At 52.8% G+C, this 15,128-nt stretch overlaps 5 protein-coding genes across 5 annotated transcripts; 3 read left to right on the top strand and 2 right to left on the bottom strand.

The window, feature by feature from the left end:
• Positions 1–284: 284 nt before the first annotated feature.
• NECHADRAFT_70041 (uncharacterized protein) lies at positions 285–1,243 on the top strand (the record flags this gene model as incomplete). Its single annotated transcript, XM_003045014.1, has 3 exons — positions 285–380; positions 514–995; positions 1,048–1,243. The coding sequence occupies 3 exons, from the start codon at positions 285–287 to the stop codon at positions 1,241–1,243; spliced, it is 774 nt and encodes a 257-aa protein (XP_003045060.1).
• Positions 1,244–1,688: 445 nt separating this feature from the next.
• Positions 1,689–2,960, bottom strand: NECHADRAFT_100823 (uncharacterized protein). Its single transcript, XM_003044616.1, has 3 exons — positions 2,609–2,960; positions 2,368–2,553; positions 1,689–2,313 (listed from the first exon to the last, which is right to left on the bottom strand). Exons 1-3 carry the CDS (start codon positions 2,933–2,935, stop codon positions 1,828–1,830), a joined length of 999 nt encoding a protein of 332 aa, XP_003044662.1. The 5' UTR covers positions 2,936–2,960; the 3' UTR covers positions 1,689–1,827.
• A 1,638-nt stretch (positions 2,961–4,598) lies between these two features.
• NECHADRAFT_43044 (uncharacterized protein) lies at positions 4,599–7,886 on the bottom strand (the record flags this gene model as incomplete). Its single annotated transcript, XM_003044615.1, has 2 exons — positions 4,599–4,984; positions 5,045–7,886. 2 exons carry the CDS (start codon positions 7,884–7,886, stop codon positions 4,599–4,601), a joined length of 3,228 nt encoding a protein of 1,075 aa, XP_003044661.1.
• A 1,448-nt stretch (positions 7,887–9,334) lies between these two features.
• Positions 9,335–10,823, top strand: NECHADRAFT_70037 (uncharacterized protein; the record flags this gene model as incomplete). The annotated part of the gene is made up of 1 exon (XM_003045013.1): positions 9,335–10,823. The coding sequence occupies exon 1, from the start codon at positions 9,594–9,596 to the stop codon at positions 10,821–10,823; it is 1,230 nt and encodes a 409-aa protein (XP_003045059.1). The 5' UTR covers positions 9,335–9,593.
• A 2,202-nt stretch (positions 10,824–13,025) lies between these two features.
• On the top strand, positions 13,026–14,095 carry NECHADRAFT_94268 (uncharacterized protein; the record flags this gene model as incomplete). Its single annotated transcript, XM_003045012.1, has 3 exons — positions 13,026–13,719; positions 13,770–14,032; positions 14,066–14,095. The coding sequence occupies 3 exons, from the start codon at positions 13,026–13,028 to the stop codon at positions 14,093–14,095; spliced, it is 987 nt and encodes a 328-aa protein (XP_003045058.1).
• Positions 14,096–15,128: the final 1,033 nt, after the last annotated feature.

The following is a 15,128-nucleotide window of genomic DNA, read 5'->3' as shown; positions in this document are numbered from 1 at the left end:
CATGCACCGCCCTTTCCCCATCAAGTTAAGTCACGTTCGCTTCCTCCCGTTCCCCGTCTCTTGTCTTATCGCAATCCTTGTTGATAACGATAAAACGCCTCGTCACCTTAACCCTTCACGGCAATGAATGGGGAAAAATGACCCCCAGCCAACAGTCAACATCAGCCCAGCCGGCGCTGGCTTCTCCGGCATCTCCTTGTGACTCTGCTACCGAGACTACTTCTTCAACCTCCTCCTTTGCTTCCGCCTCGGTCACCGCTTCCACGTCTTCCGCCCCAGCAGCCATGGCAAAGACGTATCCTCCCGTGCAGCCCGGAGGCAGCTTGATCCTGGCATGGCAGATTAAGCAGAAGAAGGTGCTCGTCGTTGGCGGCGGTGATGTATGTTTGGTTCATCTACTTGGTCTTGTCCCTGAGACATTGGTTGCACATGTTTTCGCACCACAACATTGCACATGTTCCTCTGTTAGCTCACTTTGTTTATTCCATCTCTGACTTGACTTTTCTCCACTAGGTCGCCGCCGGTCGCATCCTCAACTGCCTCAATGCCGATGCAAAAGTTGTCGTCGTCTGCCCCAAGTCCGGTCTCAATGACGAAGTCGCCTACCGAATCCGCGAGGGCCAGGTCACACATGTCAACCGCCTGTTCGAACCCCAAGACCTCGATGGAGCCGAGATGGTGCTGGTAGCTGTCGACGATCCCGCCGCATCGACCGTCATCTGGAAACTGTGCAAGGAACGAAGGATCCCCGCCAACATCGCCGACGTACCACCCGAGTGCGACTTTTACTTTGGCAGCATTCACCGAGATGGGCCGCTACAGATCATGGTTAGCACCAACGGAAAGGGACCGAGGTTGGCGGCCGCCATCAGACAGTTCATCGCCAAGCAGCTCCCCAAGAATGCCGGCAATGCGATCGAGACTATCGGTGAGCTGAGGCTCAGGTTGAGAAAGGTTGCTCCCAGGCCTGAGGATGGACCCAAGCGCATGCTATGGTGGGTATAATTTGCTGTCTTGTGCGATCCATTTACTGACAGGTATGATCAGGATGTCCAAGGTCAGCGACACCTACAAATGGGACGAGATGTGCGGACTCACGGACGAGGATATGGATAACCTGCTACTCTTCTACCCGGCCAACAAGGTCCCCTCGATGGATGTGTTGGTAGCTCTTCGTGGAGGCACCGACATTAAGAAACTCGACGTTTTCGACGGATCCTTCGGCTTCAGCGTGGGAGCATAAAAGCAAGAGACGGGGCGGAGAACGAGCATGATGCGGGCGTCAACAGGTGTGAAAGGAGTCGCTGGAAGTCATTGTACGATGTGATGTACGCGATTAATTGTTTTGGTTACGGGAGCATATCAAGGCTGGGGTGTTGTTGCTGCTACGTTTGACTTGACAAAGATGTTATCACGATGGCATCTTGCATTGGAAAAAGAGCTTCTCAAAAGGATACGGGTTGGATCACTGGGTAGGCAGACAGGATGCCATTGCAAATTGCCAACTATGAACTGTACATTTGAAGCAAAAGATATCCCCGCGGGAGCAGTCGCTGTCTTGTGATGCCGATGTCGCAGGCTTGTGATCCAATGTCTTGGCAACCGAGGCAAGGTCGGTTGAAGAGTAAGCTGGGAGACATCATTCGTCAATACAGTCAAGACATCAATAGTTAAGCGCCTTTCCTTGTTTTGATTATTTTTCATTTATTTTATTTTATTTCTTTTTTTCTATTCATCATAGGCGAGCTATTTTTTGCCCCCATTCAGCAGATCCACTGCTGTTCTATGTCGTCATGCATCATAAGTTCCAGGATATCATGAAACCGTTTAGACCTTGAGGACAACCTGGAAAGTGGCGTCCTTCTCCTTCTCATCACCAAAGACGTCAATGTCCCACTTGGGGTCGTAGGTCGTGGGGATGTTGAAGCGCTGGGGCTTCTCGCCGAGCTTGTCGAGTTCCTTGATGGCCTCGGCGTCGAGCTCAACCTCCTGGAAGTTCTCACGGATGCGAGAGGCAGTGACGGACTTGGGGATGACGAGGTGACCGTCGAGGGTAGACCAGGCGAGGACGACCTGGGCGGGGGTGACGGTCTTGCCCTGAGCGGCGCTGAGGCGCTCGGCGATGGCCTTGACCTCGGGGACGTTGACGAGGAGGGGGAGACCCCAGGAGTTGTTGCCAAAGGCGGAGTAGGCAGTCAGGACGATGCCCTTCTCCTTGAGGTATGCGACGAGCTCGGGGTTGGGGAGGCGAGGGTGGCGCTCGACCTGGTTGACGGCGGGGACGACGCCGGTGTCCTTGATGACGGTCTCGAGCTAGATATGAAATTAGTATGCGCTGGAGCTTTGAGGGGGGAAACGAAGACGTACGTGCTCAATGGAAAAGTTGGAGACACCAATTGATCGGACCTTGCTCTTGGGGAGCTCGGTCACGGCCTTCCAGGTCTGAGAGAGGGAGACACCACGGTCGATGGCGACCTGGCTATCGTCACCCTCCTTGCGGGGGAACAGCTCAGTGCCGTTCTTAAAAGCGACAGGCCAGTGAATGAGGTAAAGCTATCCGCAAGTCAGCAGGGCAGCTCAATGGAGCATTTTGGAGTCAGTAGCTCACGTCAAGGTAGTCAAGACCAAGCTCCTCAAGAGTGTCGTCGAGAGCACCGGCAACCTCCTCGGGGCGGTGCTTGTTGTTCCAGAGCTTGGAGGTGATGAAGATGTCCTCGCGCTTGAGGCCGGGGACCTCGGCGAGGGCCTTCTTGAGACCCTCGCCGACCTCGCGCTGGTTCTGGTAGATCTTGGCCAGGTCGAGGTGGCGGTAGCCGGCTTTGAGGGCCTCGTAGACGCCGGCGCCGACCTCGCCGGGGGCAGACTGCCAGGTGCCGTAGCCGATGACGGGGACCTTGTGGCCAGAGTTGAGGGTGACGGTTCGTCCGAAAGACATTATGACGGTGTTGATGTGGTTGTTGGATGGATAGAAGTTGAAGTGTAAAGGAGGGGGAATGCGTCCACACGAGGACCAGGCTGCCTTATATATCTCTACGTAGCCGCTTCACACACGCGCACGCACAACACCTCACGGGTCGATTACGACAACAGAAGCAAGCAGCAAGCATGCAACATGCAACGTCCCCAATGCACATCCCAAGAACCCTGGTGTCCCACGTCGGCCACACCTTTTCAAGCCTCCATCCCCACCGGGCCGGCCGCTAGAGGAGGGGTACTTGCGATATATGGTAGCTCCGAAGAGACAAGGACCGAGTCAATTGTTCACTTCATTGGGGGGGTTAAAAAACTCTAGCGGCTAACTCGAGAGGAGAAGGTCGAGAAGCTTCTACTGGACACAACACCATGATGATCAGAACTACGTAGACTACGGAGTAATAATACCCGCCCCAAAGAGCAACCAAGCTGTGAAGAAAACAGCCCCACGTTCGAAACAGTGCCCCAGCCCCTGTCGATATCCTCTCTGTATGAGATCATTGCCCCATACAATGAGCTAAAAAAGGCCGGGCCGTCCTAGCGTTGTTGTTGCCCATGATGTCGCCGAGCATGATACAGTACCCATCAGTGGGTATGGTTTGCCCATGGGAAAACACACACCCCCATCTTCGACTTTGGGGGGTAAAAAACTCTGATTGCCACTTGTGGAAATAGTGAATTGTCATTGGCACGGCTCTAGAAACTCCAAGTCTTGGGGAAACGTGCTTGACAAGTGCGTTAGTGTGAGAGAGCTCGGGGAACTCGGTGTACTGTAGCTAAATACATGACGTTGTCCATCATGGAGTTTACTCGGAAGGTTATCAAGAAGGAGATTAAAGTAATGAGGCAATCCAAGTTGTAATTGAGACTAGTATTTACGTGATTCTTGACTCGTGAGCTTTTTCTATGGCATCACTTTGTAGTCAGAATGCGTTTTTACACTATACGGGTTTGTTGGACCGAATGAGTCTCCGCTTCTTGGTTTCGAATTGAGGGGTTGTATCCGTACGGAGTATGGATGTAGCCAACGCGTATGCGCGATAGGTGGCAGCCTGCCTCGTTTTGTGAGTCATTCGGTGAACTTGAGAAGTGGTAGGCAATGTAGATTGTTGTATATTGTTGTTGAGATTACTATTATTTGAGCTCTTGTCAACGTGAGCTGAATCAACTTCCATATTTGGAAACAACCAACTGCGGGCTTGTTTAGAGAGGCGCCCAGGTGCAAAGACGCCGTTGTATGTTTTTGGATATGCCGAAAGAGCTATCACTGTTGCTCAATCAAGGCCATCATACCGTCAGAGCTAGATTCCACAAGCAACTCGACTGTTTGCGCAACATGGGCTTGCTTGTCGATTCTTCATGACAACCTGAAAGTACCTAACCTAGGTATTCATGATGACCTCGCACCGCCAGGGTTACATTCGCAAACAGCTCGATATGGGCCATCCAGGTTCATGCTAATAAACAAACATGGCAATTCAGCACACATGTAGCTTACAAAGACGTGTTCTAACTCAATACCTAACAGATAAATAACAGCTAACCTTCCATATATCCCTCAGATCCAAGAAACACCAACACCTCGTATAACAAAGGATCCCGCATACCCCAGTCCCTCCACCCCATCAAGACTTCTCTCGATACCACTGCCTAAAAAAGCTCCATGTGAAACCCCTCTGCGCCAGCCTCGTCCCCCAGTCCAATGTTTTTCCTCGGGGTGCCCCCTTCCTACCGCCGCCGTGATACTTGGCCAGCTGAATGTTCTTAGCCTTTGGCAGAGCCTCAGTCCTCCAGCGGCAGTTGTCAGTCCTCAAAAACACGCCGTGGCTACCTCCCCGACCCTCATCTTGATATCCGATGGCGTTCATCGCCCGGACGAGCTCCTCCCACGACACAAGTGAATCACTCTTGCCAAAGATGCTCCTAAACGTCTTCCATACACGCTTGTTAAGCTTTCCGAGAGGTTTGTGGTCTGGCGCCAGATCCGGTGTCGGTGGTGAGACGTCAGTGGCTCGGGGTTGTGTTGGGGGTTGTCGAAGCGGCGGTGCAGGGGGGAGAGGAAGTTGTCGACGCCCAGGTCGCCCAGGTCTCTGGACTGGCGGTTGGAGTCCAGGTTGGTCACGGATGCCGAGCCGCTGCACGCCGCCAGCAATGTCCCCGGCGTTGTCGTCGTTGCCAGCTGGTCCCGATTCCGATTCAGAATCATCCTCGGATGCAGCCCCAGCATCTCCAGGCTTGGCCGCTCCCGCGACTCGCCTCCGCCATTTCTCCTTTTGACGCCTCTTGGCTCGATTCCATCGGTCAGTCTCCCACTGCCGTCGAGCTTTCAGGATCTCCATGCGTTTCTGCACGTCGGCCACGGGGTCGTCCTTGTCGTTGGAGCTCTCTCCCTTGTTCTTCCCAGATTTCTTGCCCTCCTTCTTCCTACGCTTTTCGTCATCCAGCAGTTGTTGGTGAATACTCTTCCACTGGTCGGTTGGCCACCGCTGAGGAATGTCCTCTAGCTTGTCCATATCCATGGGGGGTTCCCGCTGGTCAAATGGATACTGGTTCCTGGTGACTCCCATCGTACTTGCCAGTCTGTGTAGTGCTTCCGTCCTTGCTTGATATTTCTGCTTCTCGTTGTCCTTGTAGATGAGCGTGTGCAATAGGCATGAACCGAGGCGCTTCAGGTCGCCCCTTTGTTCACCAAAGTTTATCGTGTTGGTTGAAAACCCCTGCATTTCATCGAGGTACTGGTATAGGCGATGGCGCCTCTTTTCAGGAACTTTCTCGACCTCAAACTCGTCAAAAGCCATAAAGTCAATCGACATTGTGGACAACGAGTTCGAAAACGCCTCCTCGGTTAACTTGACGTCGCCCATCCGGTACCTATGGACAGGAAAGTGAAGTTCCAGGTGCTCCGCGAGCTCCGCGAGCAGGTCGAGGCCGTCGATGGTGTTGGAAACAAGGGGAGAAAAGACCTGGGCTGTATCCTCGTCGTCGCAGTCATCCAGGTATCTTTGGAGGCGCGCCGTAACTTTCCTCATGCCCATATACATGGAAGAAGTCTTGCTTGATATGAAGTTTTCGATCAGTTCGGCAACAATTCTTGTCAGGTTTTCCCGGTCTTCGGCAAGGGTTTTCTTGGTTAGGCAGAGTTCCATCTCATCCGACCTGTAGTGGCCTCTCTTGAACCTTGCGCCTTTGGCTATACCCCTGCGCCCCGGGGTCTTCTTTATGCAGAAAATGTCTCTCATCGGCTGAGAAGCTGCGTGAATAGCTTTGTTGCGAAACTCGAGCACGAAAAACACTCCAAAGTAGCGGATCATGGTCTGTACCCTGAGGTAAAACGTGTAAAGGTAGTGATAATCGCTACCGCAGGTAGACCACTTTGCGTGTGGCCAAGTCTTTGCGCCATCCTTGTGCGTGCTCGGCACCATCGTGTCCCCTCCATGGGGGGGTTGCCTCACCTCAACCCTTGTCACCTCGACCAGAGTCTCCTCAACTGCGTTCCACATGAAGTACTCAAAAACAGCTCTTCGAAGAACGTTCCTCAAGCATTCGCCGTATAGAATATAACGCATGTTCTTATCTTGGTGGTACTTTTCAATGAATTTGTCCCGCTGTTTGTCATAGGAAATGTCCAGATTTACCCAATGATGCTCTTTCTGCTCCAGTAGTTGTTGAAAGAAATACTCGGGTTCATGGAACAATCGTCTAATATGTTCCTCGGCCTGGTCCTTCTTTGACAGGATGTTTTGCTGGTATCTCTCAAAGTTCAGCGTGGCCGGGATCGGTTCGTACTGACGTATCGACGCTATATCCTGCCATCTTTCCCGACTGTTGCCCCTCAGATCTTGGATTGTCCGCAACGCCTCGGCTTCTTCGTTTGGATTCGAAACGGGGACCGAGTGTCCAGGTGTCTTTCCTTGCGCTTCCTTGAGCAAGGCCGCGCAGAGTTTTCCCAGGAATAGGTAAGAGATTGTTTGTGACTGGAGGATGAGGAATGCTTCCATGGTCCCAAATAACTCCCCAGCATTACCCAGCCCCCTCTGTTGTTGAACAGTTTCTTGATCAATTTCAGGACTTTGATCTAGGTCGGGCCAGACTCCGAGTGGGCGATCGCTTTCGGTTTCATCATTATTCGCCGAGGGTACTCTGAGACTAACAGTAACCGCACAATCGAAATAGCCAGACAGAATCATCGAGTGCCTGCCCAAGTAGCTGAGGTCATTGTCAAGCAGGGCAAATTCCGAGGGGACCAACCGAGCACGGTGGTGGATGAAGCTGAGCAGGTTGTATGGATCGAGGAGGTCCCTGAGGTTGATATGGGGTACCAAAAAGTTGGCCCTGATCTTGCGTAGATGATCAGCGACATTCTTGTTAAAGCCGATTTTTTCATTTATCGGCTCTGGCATCTTTAGCTGATCCATCGCATTTGGATGGATGCACATGACCTCGGCCAGGGTTTGGCTCTCGTCTTTGTAGTTGGCCCCATGCCGATACAGGGGGTAGTGCCGATGCACTTGCGTCAAGATGATCTCAGACATATCTTTGAGAAAGTCCAGAGCAAAGATGTCGAGGTCGCTGGAATGGCCATCCGCGATGGTGCCGTGGGGGTCCAAACGGTAATCGCGTCCTATGCGATCAGGTTGCTCCACGAAATTATTGTTGTAATCATCTCTAGCTTCTCTCCAGGCGTTTTCCAAGAATCCTTCGAGCGTATGGGATTCGGGCAGCTTTCCGTTAGCGCTGGCAAGCTTGATGACAGTGTCTTGGATGAGCCGCTCCTTGCCAACCACGAGATGTCTAAAGTCTTTCCAAGCCCCTTCCATCTTCCCAGCTTGCCTTTCGAGGGCCCTCTTCATCTCTTGGTGCGGCCTCCCAGGGTCCATTGGCGGCCACATGGCGTCTCTCCCATGGCCGTACATGGCACACCAAGCACGAGAGCCCGGCTTGTCTACCTGGCCACTTTTGTGTTTTATATCAGCCAATTGGGCTTTATAAGACCTCTCCAGGGCTGGGTGTAGAGGAACCCCATAAGCGAACTTTGGATCAGCCATATTGCGGTGCTTTCCCAGGTGCATGGCATGGTACATCTTGTCGTCCATTGCACGTTTGGCATCATGATCGGTCGAAGGGCCTCTTCGTTCGTCGGCGATCTCGTTCATCATCATCATGACCCTGTCCATGTAGACTCTCCTGCCTTGCGCCATCGTGGCTAAAGAATGAGGTAATGATTGCAATTCGAAAAGGTTTTCGTGGTGAGGGAGAGTGTATCGAAGTATCGATAAATGGGTAATTGGGCGTGCTTGGAGAATTTATACTGCTTCAAACGCCGTGTCCAGTCGGCCAAGTAGAAGCCCCAGGATCGTGATGAAGACTGGATCAATTAAATGGAGGCAGAGGGACAAAGACAACGACAGCTCTATCATGGTCTGGAAATGGCACATGTAGCCACTTGTTGTCAAGACAAAGGCGCTTGAGCATGAACCACACCATTGCTGCTCCCAGCCCCGAGCAAGGAACAGGTTCGAGTCCTTGCCTTGATGGTAATTGGTCGCAAGCTCTATGGACGCCCTCATTTCTTTGTCAGAAAAGGGGAATCACGAAATGGCGTAGCCGCTTGACCATGACGAAGGAGCACGAGGGTATGGGATTCTTTGTTGTTGACCGACAGCCGTTGGGGGCGTCTACCGCAAACCGAGCGTTCCTTGTCTCGAACCAGAGGGTCGAGGCTTCCCGAGCATGGCTGAATAGAAACCCGAGCGCCAAAACGCGACTGGCTTGAGGCAACAATGGAGGAGCGGCCGATGTGCGTTCTTTGCTCTCCTCCTCTAGGGTATGGCATGTGGCATGTTAGCCAGCTGAAATGACGACCATCAGGGGCTGTCCGAGCATAATTGCTGTGGAAGATAGCATGTTATTGATTCGAGAATCGTCTTAGCGATAGAGTTAAAATGTCATTGCATATATTGTAAGAGCAGATGGTTGTGAGATTTATTTTGAGAGTTGGGGAGAGTGAATGCAGGACTTGGAAGTGTTGATGCGGGAGTGAGGAGGGTCATCTCCACACGGACATGGTCCTAGCGTAGAGGTACCTGGGAAGGGCTCCAACTGTAACGAGGAAGATATCTCTGCCTACCTACTCGTCCCAATTATGAGAGCATTATCTAAGATTTTATAAAAAATAACATAAGAATAGATTAAAACCCCTTATCTCAATTTTAGTAAATATAATAAGAGACTAATTATGGATAATTGGTCTAAATCTTAACGGCAGCGGCCATCAAACTGCCGCGCTTGCTTAGTCAGCCAACTTCACAGTCTTGATCGCAGTAGCAGGAATGCGACAGCCATTTCCAACACTCTTGACAATCACATCCATCAACACCAGCTATCGTGGCACATCTGTTCCTCACTTGGGAAGACTAACGCGACTATCTGCCGTATGATCAATCTTGCTTTCGAAATTGCCCCGTTACCCCGCTCTCGCGTTTGTTATGACGCGTTGGATACAAGATCCTGCCGCAGACGCAAGTACTCAAGCTCGCCGCAGCAACTCAGGCTACGCTCATGACAATTTGAACGAAACAACCACCTACGTCTATTCGCGCATTATCCGGTGTTATTAAAAGATGGCACGTCTGAGTGCTCAAGGCTCCGCCGAGGGACAAGTTCAGTCCCCTGCAAGGTCCCTTGAGACCGCTTCCGACAACCACGATACTGAGGAGTTGGCCCCCCCATTCTTCAACACCACATTCTCGACCCATCGCGTCTCTCCTCTTCACGTTGGCCCTGAAGGTCTCACAGCCTCGAGACTTGAGGCCATTGCCAGCCGTTTACGCGACACCCTCGTCGGCGATGTGGTGCGAGGTATCCAAGTCGGACTGGAGTCAACCGACACCCCCATGGGCCAGGTTGGGCCTCTGAAGGTTGTCAAGGTCGAGTGGTTCCGAGCGAGCACGTTCTTGGGCAGAGAAACCTCAGAACCTTATCTTGAAATTCTCCGTGGCGACCAGAGCGATGTCCCAGAGGAACAGAAGCAGGGCCTTTGGATCAACATCAGGCACGAAAATGCTGCATATGCTGCTATCCTCCTCCCCGGTCTCTCCGAGCCGCGACAGTCCCAGATGGATGGACAACAAGGCAACTTTGTTCACCTACCCCTGCTGCTCATGCGAATGCCTCTGCAGCTGAAGACAGTCGTCGCTGACTGGCTCTCTGCCACTTTTGACTGTCGCGTGAGCCGCGTGACATTGGGAACCAAGACAATCCTGGGAGTTTGGGAAAGCTGGGTCGAAAGCACTGGGCTCAATGATAGAGGGGCCGACTTTACCGTGACTCTAGCATTCAACACACCCGTGCCGGCCAGCAATGATTCGACGTCTATGGACCTTGACCGAACCGTGGATGAAACCGTGCCTACCCCGGGACTTCGATCAGTTGATATCACCATCTCAGCTCAAGATCTGCGACGATTCTTGCGAGCTGGACAAAAGATCAGACCCTCAGACAAGAGCCTTTGGAAAGGAGATGCCCGCGAGCGCCGCAGGCTTGCTGGTGGAAACACGGACGACGGATGGGCTTGGAGGACAACCCAAGACGCCAAGACAAATCCCTTTACCGAAGCTTTGGGGAGCTACCTCCATCATCACCTTGCTCTAGATCTCTTTCACCCCAGCGTGCAGGTTACCCAGATCTCGTGCACCGGGTTTGTGCTTGGTCAAGGTCGCCTGAAAATCCTGATGCTTGGCGACATGAGCCAGAGCCTCTCTAATGCGGCCTGGGCGTTTGTGGCACAGCTGGGAGAAAGAGTCAAGGGCGAGCACCTCCCGCAGGTATTTTCGACCAAATTTGGAGGTTGACGGCAACAACCTGTTTAGCTACGAACGACACCATGTGCTCTGAATCACCTTCGGTTCCTGGGGTGTTGTCTTGGCAATTGGCAATACATAGCGCCTAAGCTTTTTATGGCGACAAGGATCATATGGTCAGAGTGGCTCTGTGGTACTGGCTCTGGCAGGTTTCCAGACGTTTGGGAAGAAGGCCCAAGATCAAATGGTGTGATCACCTTTGAAAGCAGACGTGCGTTGGCTGCAAGGGGATACGATCAAATCTGACCTGCATCCGCGAGATATGCTTATGTCGATACGTCATCCATAGTCTGAGCCTCAGGACGAAACCACCCATTGGAGAGGCAGCGTTGGAACTCGTGGAGGTGGAATGTGCGACTGTTATTCAGTGTTCTCTGGCTGCACTACGAAGTAGGATTGAGTGGGTTCCAGGGCAGACAGTCTGGTCGGCGATTCCACCCGCCAGTCTGCTTGAGCAGATTTGCTGAAAATTCACAGCCCCCGGGGAGGATGAGGACCCTGGCTTGAACAACAGCACCCTGCAGCCTTATTTGGGATTTCTCCTTCAGCCCTCCAGAGATGAGCTTGTTCAGAACACAAGCGAAGTCCAGGTTGTTGTGCTTGGCATGCAGTCGATAATAACAAGGTGGACCGTGGCAGCGAAGGATCCGCCACTGCCTGCCCTATCCTCAACGGGCAGGGGCGTTGCGAAGCCCGCTCCTTAATTAAGATACGTTAAGGCCTTCTCGGACTAGTAGGCTCGGACTGGATGTGACAGGGGGCTTGCCATAAGGCTGTGTTGTGAGGACAACTTCAGGCTATGCTGAGATACTCTCCACACTGCCTCACTTTGACTCGGCATGCAGACGCACGAGTCGACAAGCTTAACCAAGGCAGAAGACACCTCGATCCAGAACCACGGCTTGCGCAGCTTGCTGCTCGATGGCGTTTTCCTTGACAAATCTCGGGCTCCTGTGGCAGCATGGACAGGCTGGGCTGTTTTCCGTGGTACGGTACCCAAGACATGTCCACACTCTGCAGCTGCGGTAATGAAGCGACAGGCTTGAACCATGTCGATGTCAGCAATTTTGCGGGGACTTCTTTGAGCTTTGGGAGTTGAGTGGCCCAGTCGGAGACCAACAACAAACCAACCGCACAATCCTTGTCCATCCTGTCAGCCGCGAAATAAAGCTTATGCCAAGAGGCTGGAATGCGGCACAGACCTTCTCGCCTTGGAAAGGATCATCTGCATCCTGGACATCATTCAGAACATTTGCTCGCTTCTTAAGGTCGAGAATCCAAGGCGCAGCCGAGTTTGGCCTGCACAACCAGGTCAATGGACGGCAGCGAGAAGGGTTGCAGGAGGCGACTCTCAGAGCCTGGCCAAGAGGGAATTCACGGGAGCCGGAGACTTGGTCCCAGTTCTCTGTGGAGCGCGACTTGACACGAGAGCTGCAGAAGCAGAAAGGAGATGTTGGTGGCTGCCAGTGGCTTTGTCTTGAACTGTGGTTCCGACTAGGGACGGCAACCATGTTACTCCCCGGAGTGGTGTCCGCCTCTTCAGCCGCGACAATCGCCCTAGCTGAGAACTCAGAGTCAACGTCCAAAGCCTTGTCGCCGTTTAGCTCACGCCAACAAGATGAAGAAGAGGCTTGGACACGGAGATGTTTCCAAGCCCGGACAAGGTCAATGCCCTCTTGCATGTGAGCTGAAGTAGCACGGAGGGCAAGCGGTGGACGCACTACTTCGTTATGACTGAGAGCCTGGTGCTGCGGACTGGACAATGGGGGCCAAATGGCTTCTTGCAGCTATGGGTTGAGACAACGGCTCCAGCGCAACCCGAAGGCTTTGATAGCCCACCCCCTGGTCCAATTGAACCCATGTCGCCCAGACTTCGGGGATCCACGCTGTGCCATCCATTGGAGATGTCCCGCCTGCGGGCTGACCTTGGGGGCAGGGTTGTGGAGGTTACGCTACTTCGCCAGGGTTCCCGACAAATTTGGATGAAAGAGCCTCGAGCCCGCTTACTCTGGGGCTGTTTTACGGTCGTTCCGCTTCTCTTTGTTCCCCGATCATCCCTCCTTCTTCCTCCTCTTCTTTTTCTCTCCGTGCTGCCGCATTTCTCAACTTGAGCCTTGCCCAAAAGGACTCGCTCGTCACCACCAGTCCACCAACATCGCAGTCAGGAACAAAGACTCAACCTCACCGTTCAACATGTCTTCCCCTCGTGAGCACTGGGGTCTCTCCTGCCCCAACGGCGGCAAGTTTTATATCTGCGAAGAAGACGACACTCAATTCGTGGGCTGCTGTGTCAGCGACCCTTGCGGTACCAACAAGGGCAAGTGTCCAGATGGTGATTTGCGCGCCACCACCTTCGACAAAGACCTCTACGCCGAGCTTCCTACCCAGGACTGCGACAGCTCTCAGGGAACGGACAACTGGTACACATGCGCCTTCCTCGACCCTCCTTTCCTCGGATGCTGCAGTCAGAATGCCTGCGGATCAGGATGCCCGAGGAACAGGTTGGTGGGAGCCAAGCTGTCGGAGGTTGAGAACAACAGACTCGACTTCCTCGAGCCTAGGGCCAACACCACAGAGACTACTGCCAGCACCGGCACTGCGACGAGCACCAGCAGCTCTACATCTGAGCCCACCAACGAAAGCGACGATAGCGGCCTGAGCACCGGAGCCACGGCTGGAATCGCAGTTGGAGCTGCGGTGGGAGGACTGTTGGTTCTTGCACTCTTGGCTTGGATCTTCTGGTGGAAGCCCAGACAGAAGAAGAAGAACGGACAGGAGTTCCAGAGTGTGCCTGTGAACCCCCCGATGGCAGGACAGCCTGGTACTCCCGGTACCTTCAACACCCAGCCTACATTCCCCGTCCAGTCTCCCATGAGCACCTACCAACGTAAGTGGAAGAAATTGAAACTTGCAGACCTTTTTACTGACAAATTCCAGCCTCATTCTCTGCCGCCTCTCCCAATCCCGCTCCTCACTATCCCAGCGGTGTTTCTTCGATGGATCAGTTCAAGTACTCTCCTCAAGCAGCCCAATTCGAGCAACACCAACCCTACGGCCACTATCCCGACGGCACTGTTCCGGCCACAAGCCCTGGGCTGCCGGCTTATGGTCAGCAGTACCCCCCTCAAATGGTTCCCGTGATGGAGATGGACGCCACGCCGACGGTGGCGCATGAGATGGGTACCGGTCAAGAGCATCAGGTCACATCCCACAGCCCAGCCCCAGATAACAAGCACGGTGAGGGACTGGGAATCTCGAAATGAAGCAGATGAGAGATGAAGCGAGCATGAGTGTCTTAATTTCTACGAAGGAAGGGTAATCAGATGGTTGGTAAAAATGTTTTGCATGGCGTTGGAAAGAGGAAACAGCATCAGGGTGCTCCCAGAGGACGAGGACTCGAATGGTTTGTGATTCTCTGGGCATTCATTTCATTTCTTGGGCGCTTGACCAAGTGCTTCTGTATTGAGCCAGTCCTGGATGGGTTGCCCAGGACGAGACGGCTCTAATGCGCTCCATTTGAGCTTGAAGATAGAGCATACCTATACATTGTATTCTTATGATCTTTGGGTGTTTTGGTTGTGAACAAGAGGCGTTTGGTGGCGAGCTGAGGCCGTCGACAAGCCAGCAGAGCTCACAAGTCATTCTTTGCCACGAAGCATGTGCGAGCCAAAGAGGGACACGACATGCATATCTCTCCGAAGTGCAACGCCCTAGTGAACTTGGTTGGTCTTCTACACGAGTCTGGGCCCGCCAGGGCGATGCACAAGCTGACGTACACTTGGGGTTCTGGGCGGTGCGTAAATTAGCGGGAGGATGGGCTTCTAATAAGGTGGCTGTTCATAGCCCCCAAATGTTTCAAGAGTTGGGGTCGTATTCTTGGCCACACAGAGGGACTCGTCTTTGGGACTTTGGTACTGGCACAAGTGGTCGTGACGCAGGCCAAGAGTGAGGCATAATAAAAATAATAATGGTAAATAATAACACGAAGGGAAGTAAAATGTTCATGATGATTCTTCTATTACTTGGGTGAATTTTTGCATAAAACTACCTACGAGAGAGAGGTTGGATACGTTGCCGTCAGGAACTTGCTACTGCGCGTGTGACACTCTCCAACAAGGAAGACGTGTTTGATCGCCATGACATAACTCCCCGCGATTCATTGTTTTGTTGGAAGAACCGACGTCATGATGCCGTGGATGACACGAAACTTGGTTGTGCATCTGTTGTAAAAGGACTGCTTCACATCGTTCTCGGACATTTGAATGCAACTAAAACCATCAATAAAAAAAAACCAAC

This window comes from Fusarium vanettenii, assembly GCF_000151355.1.
Source record: "Fusarium vanettenii 77-13-4 chromosome 6 genomic scaffold NECHAsca_20_chr6_4_0, whole genome shotgun sequence".
NCBI lineage: Eukaryota > Fungi > Ascomycota > Sordariomycetes > Hypocreales > Nectriaceae > Fusarium > Fusarium vanettenii.
This window is presented reverse-complemented; position numbering and strand designations above follow the sequence as displayed.